The sequence below is a fragment of the Helianthus annuus genome, chromosome 9, assembly GCF_002127325.2.
Source record: "Helianthus annuus cultivar XRQ/B chromosome 9, HanXRQr2.0-SUNRISE, whole genome shotgun sequence".
In the NCBI taxonomy this organism is placed as follows: Eukaryota; Viridiplantae; Streptophyta; class Magnoliopsida; order Asterales; family Asteraceae; genus Helianthus; species Helianthus annuus.
In genome coordinates this window covers 178,786,688-178,794,023 of record NC_035441.2, presented here as the reverse complement: position 1 = coordinate 178,794,023, position 7,336 = coordinate 178,786,688, and the positions used below count along the sequence as shown (strand labels likewise).

At 34.3% G+C, this 7,336-nt stretch overlaps 1 protein-coding gene across 1 annotated transcript; it reads left to right on the top strand.

The window, feature by feature from the left end:
• The first annotated feature begins 1,368 nt into the window (after window positions 1–1,368).
• LOC110891141 (copper methylamine oxidase) lies at window positions 1,369–6,497 on the top strand. The gene is made up of 12 exons (XM_022138809.2): window positions 1,369–1,911; window positions 3,282–3,391; window positions 3,497–3,802; window positions 3,889–4,001; window positions 4,106–4,436; window positions 4,596–4,811; window positions 4,900–5,136; window positions 5,229–5,414; window positions 5,514–5,654; window positions 5,749–6,017; window positions 6,102–6,183; window positions 6,282–6,497. The coding sequence occupies exons 1-12, from the start codon at window positions 1,737–1,739 to the stop codon at window positions 6,390–6,392; spliced, it is 2,277 nt and encodes a 758-aa protein (XP_021994501.1). The 5' UTR covers window positions 1,369–1,736; the 3' UTR covers window positions 6,393–6,497.
• The last annotated feature ends 839 nt before the right edge of the window (window positions 6,498–7,336 follow it).

The following is a 7,336-nucleotide window of genomic DNA, read 5'->3' as shown; positions in this document are numbered from 1 at the left end:
TCCCGCCCCTTCTATACTTTGCCAATGCTCACAATCATGATTCACTAATGAAATTATACCTTATAAATTATTCTATATCTATACTATCATATAATAAAAGAAATCAAATGGTGGACGTACGACACTTTTTATGAATTTCCCGTCTAAAACGTATTTTTCCCATTTGTCCCTACTTAATTGTTTAAATTCGAATAATTATGATAAGTATCAGTTTCAATTTACATAAGTAACTAAAATTATATAATATATGTTAGAAATAATTTTTTTATTAATTTTATATATCAGATAACATTGAAAGTTATATACAATTTGATTAATACATTAAGTAATAAAATCGAAATAATATTTTTTAATTAATGAAAAGAAAAATAATTAATATATTAATACAAAGTTTGGTTTTCGTGATTGATAATTTGGTTTATTTAAAAAATTAGTATATGAAATTACATTTACTCAACCCGTGTATTACAGGGGGTTCTAACCTAGTATTATTTAGTTTAATATCTTACGGATAATTATTATTTAGTTTAATCTCTTCTAATTAATTATAAATAACTCTCCTACTAAATATTATTAATTTAAGATATTTTTAAATAACCAAATTATTTATCACCAAAACCAAACTTTGTATTAATATATTATTTATTTTTATTTTCATTATTAAAAAAATATTATATCGATTTTATTACATAATTTATAACAAATTGTATATAACTTTCAATATTGCTTTTTGAATAACATGTTTGACCACTTATCTTCTTTTCAATAATCATTTCCGCAATCACCATATCTATCGCGTACCGAGTATATCAATTAGTTTTTTTAAATATAATTTTATTTATTTGTATATAAATTCATATTTATTCATGTCGTGTAATAAATACACGAGGGTTTTTAAAGATATATTTTTTTATTATTTGATAAACAATATTACATTTATTTAACCCATGTAAATTACGTGGTTTTAAAGATATTTTTTTATTACTTGGTATATAAAATTATATTTATTCAACTCATACTTTTTATTACTTAATACTTAAAAATGATAGTTATTCAACCCTTGCAATAAAGGAGGTTTATAAAGATATGTTGTTTTATTAGTTAGTATATAAAATTCATTTATTCAACCCGTGTAATATACGGAGTTATAACCTAGTTGAAGAGATAAATCAATCCTTAGCATAAATAAAAAAATAATAATAAAATCAACCAACTAATAATAATATAAAATTAGTCTAATAGCTATCATAATATTAAAAGAGATGACAAATCAATGGGTAAATCGAATATTTTAACTACGGATATAGATAAAATAATAGGTAAATCGAATGATGATAATAACCAAGATAGGCCAGACATGTTAAACGCATAGAAAATAATGTGTGATTGTTTATCATCTTTTTCTTTAGAAAATAAAAAATAAAAAATATCTTGATATAGGAATTTGTCACGCATTCTTCTATCTCCTCTATATATACACACCCTTTCCTTCTGCGGCTCTGCCAGCAAACTTAAAAGAACAAACCAGAAGCCCTCTTTCATCCCATTACACCCACCACCACATATACATACATATTTCAACCTCCACTATAACCGCAACGAAACGATCGGTGCTACCGTACAGGGTGTGGCACAACACGTATACGAAAGCAGAATTGCTTCTGTATGTCAGTAGATTGTACGCACTGCAACTACTACTATTACGGTGGATTTACTGAGCTTGCTAACCCCTTACAATGGCCTCAGCTTCGAAAACGACGTCGCATTCCTCCGATCATCATTCTCTTCCAATTGCCTCCGCCTCCGCCGACGTCATCGTCGTCGACGATTGGAGTAACGACGATCGACCGCTTCCGATCAACAATCCCGTAATCAACTCTTCTGATCCTTCGTCTACTGCTTCCACTAAAGGTAGTTACTGGTTTTCTCATGTATATATATATATATATATATATACATACGTATTTGTATATTTGTATCGATTTATCCGTCATAAGTATATCTACACTTAGAATATGAATATGAATTGTACAAATTATGAATATGAATTGTACAAATTATGTGGTGGATATTCTATATGGACATGTGTACTCGGTACTGTTACATACTAGTCTAATGTATACGTATACACGGTATACGTATATGTATAGGTGTAGATGTTTAGATAAGGATTTATCAGGAGACATGTGAGTTGGATAATGGATGTACGAAATTTGTAATTTGCTTCTATATGTAGATTGAGACAATTTGATATCAGATCTGGTGTTTGCTGGTAAGATTCGTCAACATTTGTTCTTTTTAATTGTCATGTTTGTTGGTGGGGCTTACCTGAATTGGCATCTCCCTATATTCAATTTCCAATTGGATTTTTCAAATCAAAGAAAAAACAATCTAGTGATCCACTGTTTATTTTGAAAGAATAAAATTCTGTGTCCCATAGGGGTTTTGTAGCTATTTAGTGATGACAGACTGTAAGGATAGTCATGGATTAAGTATTATTTATCAGCTACAGTTTTTAATTACCAGTAGTTTATGCACACAGCTTCCCATGTCTCTGGTTTGAGACGCCACGAATCAGATAAGGTGTTTAGTAACTTCTGATCTCGGATTTACTCCTTTGAAGGCGATTGCCTTTTTTTGTTATAATCGATTAACAGTTCAGTAGAGGGGTCATTTATAACTGGTAGTTTAATTTACTGACGCCCTATGCAGTTAATATCGGTGATATATCGGTTATATCGGTCCCTTAGTAAAATATCAGTGTCAAATATTGGTCAAAATATCGGTAACGATATTATCGGCGATATTGACCGATATTTGACCGATATAACCGATATATCACTGAATTATTGGTGTTAAATTGCTATAATATATAAATTCTGCATTATATTAAAATTACCGATATCTCACCTAGATAACCTATATTTCAAATATCGGTCCTTGACCGATATCCGATATTTTACCGCATTAACTGCATAGCTGACGCCTGATGTGCATAGAAGTTGACTAGTAGATACAAACAAACAAACAAACAAACCAACCAACCAACAAACGTACCTAGTATAATCCTTACCTTTATCACAAGGATAGAGAGGCTGGTCCTGTTGAGACTCTCCGATCCAAAAACTCTTTTTTCTCTTTCTTTACATAAACAATATGGTAAAGATAATATGACACCACAAGGACCTCTATATTCAAGAAACTGTTACTACCATACTATGATCTTTTTGGTTGTGCTTATTTCACTATTGTTAGTTGGCTAACTGAGCTGTCATATTTAGGAATCCAAGTCCTCACAAGGGCTCAAAGCAGTCATCCTTTGGATCCATTATCTGCCGCTGAAATCAAAGTAGCCGTTGCAACTGTCAGGGCCGCTGGAGCAACCCCTGAGGTACACAATATGATTGTTTCGTTCATAAAGCATCTAAATCATGATTAAAAAAAATTAAGTGATGTGATGAAATTTTTGAAGTTGTTAATTAATTGTCCTTTTTAGGTCAGAGATGGCATGCGATTTGTGGAGGTGGTTCTATCAGAACCAGATAAAAGCGTTGTGGCGCTTGCAGATGCGTACTTCTTTCCACCGTTCCAATCATCATTGTTACCCAGAAGCAAAGGAGGAGCTGTAATACCTACTAAACTTCCTCCAAGGAGAGCTCGGCTTGTTGTTTATAATAAAAAATCAAATGAGACAAGCGTATGGATCGTTGAATTATCTGAGGTACATGCAGCAACTCGCGGTGGGCATCACAGAGGAAAAGTCATTTCATCACAAGTAATCCCAGATGTACAGCCTCCCATGGTAATCCTAATATTACAGTTAGTTATGCAACATTTGTTTTTTAGATTTTGGCTTTATGTTAGTTGCTTATCGTTAATCTATCACAGGATGCTGTGGAATATGCTGAATGTGAAGCTGTTGTGAAAGATTATCCTCCCTTTCGGGAGGCTATGAAGAAGAGGGGTATCGATGATATGGATCTAGTGATGGTTGATGCTTGGTTAGTTAAATTTAAACTCACATCGGATTTTTTTTAACACCGTACGTATATGATGTATTGATGTGAGTTACACATGCTACACTTTTGTATGAAAACTTCTACAGGTGTGTGGGATATCACAGCAAGGCTGATGCTCCTAGCCGCAGACTAGCAAAACCACTTATATTTTGTAGGACGGAAAGTGATAGTCCGATGGAAAATGGATATGCACGTCCAGTTGAAGGAATATATGTTCTTGTTGATATGCAAAATATGGCAGTGCTTGAATTTGAAGACCGTAAGCTTGTTCCCCTTCCACCAGCTGATCCGTTAAGAAACTACACTCCTGGTCATACACGAGGCGGCGTTGACCGCAGTGATGTAAAACCTCTACATATTCTTCAGCCTGATGGACCAAGCTTCCGTGTTAATGGGCACTATGTAGAGTGGCAAAAGGTAACATTTTCATTCATTCTTTTTATTTGACCCGTTTGAGATAAAACACATCCTATACGCGCCCATTCAGAACCAAATGGGTCATAGCTGCCTCCTCTACTTTAATTATTAACTTACATGTTTATTGAGAGTGTGTTTTGTATTTTGGTTGGTTGGCAGTGGAACTTTCGCATCGGTTTCACTCCGAGGGAGGGTTTGGTAATACATTCGGTTGCATATGTTGATGGTAATAGAGGTAGACGACCGATAGCTCATAGATTGAGCTTTGTGGAGATGGTTGTGCCTTATGGTGATCCAAATGATCCGCATTACAGAAAGAATGCATTTGATGCTGGTGAAGATGGCCTTGGAAAGAATGCTCACTCTCTTAAAAAGGTTTGTTTAGATTGTGTTGTGCTCAAACTAAGACGTCTTAATTATCGTTAATGTTGTTCTATGCTAATAATAATATTCATTTCTACAGGGATGTGATTGCTTAGGATATATCAAGTACTTTGATGCACATTTTACCAACTTCATTGGAGGTGTTGAAACAATTGAAAATTGTGTATGTATGCATGAAGAGGACCATGGAATCTTATGGAAGCACCAAGATTGGAGAACTGGCTTAGCTGAAGTTCGACGATCCCGACGACTTACGGTTTCTTTTATATGCACCGTTGCAAACTATGAATATGGCTTCTATTGGCATTTTTATCAGGCAAGTTTAATGTTTGCATGTTTTATAATTATACGATTATACGAACCTCAACTATTGTGAGGCCTATGAAATGATATGCATGCTGCTTGCAGGATGGAAAGATTGAAGCTGAAGTTAAACTCACTGGAATTCTAAGCTTGGGAGCATTGCAGCCAGGAGAAGTTAGAAAATACGGCACTACAATTGCACCAGGACTGTATGCACCGGTTCATCAACATTTTTTTGTTTCTCGAATGGATATGGCGGTTGATTGTAAGCCCGGAGAATCATACAATCAGGTATGCATGCTGAATAAAGTTGACTTACTTATTAGGAACATAAGCTACAGTACATATATGTACGTTGAAATCTTCTTGTGTGATGTTTGATCTTTCTAGGTTGTTGAAGTTGATGTTAAAGTCGAGGAACCTGGAAACAACAATGTTCATAATAATGCATTCTACACACAAGAAACATTGCTTAAATCTGAATCTCAAGCAATGCGGGATTGTAATCCGTTATCTGCTCGTCATTGGATTGTAAGTCTATTCTTTATTTTTGCTTTTAAGGCCAACATCTTTTAAGAAATTCAGTTAGTTACCATGAGTATTATTTAACATATGTTTATGTCAGGTTAGAAACACGAGAACCGTGAATCGAACGGGGCAATTGACGGGGTACAAGCTGGTACCTGGTTCAAACTGCTTGCCTTTAGCAGGTTCAGAAGCCAAGTTTTTGAGACGGGCCGCTTTTCTAAAACATAATCTGTGGGTTACACCATATGCAGCTGGTGAGGAATTTCCCGGAGGAGAGTTTCCGAACCAAAACCCACGGGTTGGTGAAGGTCTGGCCTCATGGGTCCAGAAAAACCGATCTCTTGAAGAAACTGATATCGTCCTCTGGTTAGTAAATTCATATTCGTGATGTTAATTTACAAGCCTATTAAACATTCAATGAGTGCCGCATTTGAATTTAAAATTTTGCAGGTATGTGTTTGGGATCACTCATGTTCCTAGGTTGGAAGACTGGCCTGTAATGCCAGTGGAGCGGATTGGGTTTATGCTTCAGGTAAGTTTGAAGGAAAATGAGTTTATAGATATATTAACATGTGGGTGTGACTGAGTGAAAGTGATATCGTATCGTATTGTATTGTGTGCACTGTGCAGCCACATGGGTTCTTTAATTGCTCTCCGGCTGTCGATGTTCCTCCTGGAGCTTGTGAGTCAGATGTGAAAGATACGAAGGCGGTTTCAAATGGGTTACTAGCTAAGCTTTGATTTGATCTTAATTTGGTGTATGAATGTGAACTAGTACAACCTTTCGTTTGGTTTATATACTTTTTTGTTGAATTTGTGTTTAAGTTTATACCTCATGTTTGCGCACGTATACGTCTGTATGGTATACAACATGGTGATGTCTTGTAAAACATGTTGACGTGGGCAATGCTGCCATTCAACGGGTCATAAAGTAATAAAACTAAGAGAGATTATATCGGTTATAGCATTCAAAACCTTACATTAGGCCATCTACCTGAGTTTGCTGTTAACGAAAAAATGAGCTTGAATTAAACCTACTTGATTTTATTAACAACATAACAAACATGTAATAAATTTCAAATAAAATCGACATCTTTTAAATAAAAGAGTAAATTTCCGTTTTCGTCCCTGAGGTTTGTCCATTTTAACTAGTTTAGTCCAAAAATCTAATTTATAACAAAACCATCCCTAAGGTTTGCATTTCTTAACGCTTTTCATTCCTAAGGTTTGCACTTCTTAACGCTTTTCATCCCTATGAATTAAATGAAAAAGCACCCTTAGGGATGAAAAGCGTTAAGAAATGCAAACTTCAGGGCTGGATTTGTTATAAATTAGATTTTTGGACTAAACTAGTTAAAATTGACAAACCTTAGGGACGAAAACAGAAATTTACTCTAAATAAAATATTCAAGTATATAAATTTTAGAGTAAATTTCTGTTTTCGTCCCTGAGGTTTGTCCATTTTAACTAGTTTAGTCCAAAAATCTAATTTATAACAAAACCATCCCTAAGTTTTGCATTTCTTAACGCTTTTCATCACTAATGTTTGCATTTCTTAACGCTTTTCATCCCTAAGAATTAAATGAAAAAGCACCCTTAGGGATGAAAAACGTTAAGAAATGCAAACTTCAGGGCTGAATTTGTTATAATTTAGATTTTTGGACTAAACTAGTTAAAATTGATAA

Coding starts and splice junctions, on each gene's coding strand:
- LOC110891141 (XM_022138809.2), top strand. CDS start 1,737: ATGGCCTCAGCTTCGAAAACGACGTCGCATTCCTCCGATCATCATTCT. Junction 1,912..3,281: donor GTCTACTGCTTCCACTAAAG/GTAGTTACTGGT, acceptor TGTCATATTTAG/GAATCCAAGTCCTCACAAGG. Junction 3,803..3,888: donor CAGATGTACAGCCTCCCATG/GTAATCCTAATA, acceptor AATCTATCACAG/GATGCTGTGGAATATGCTGA.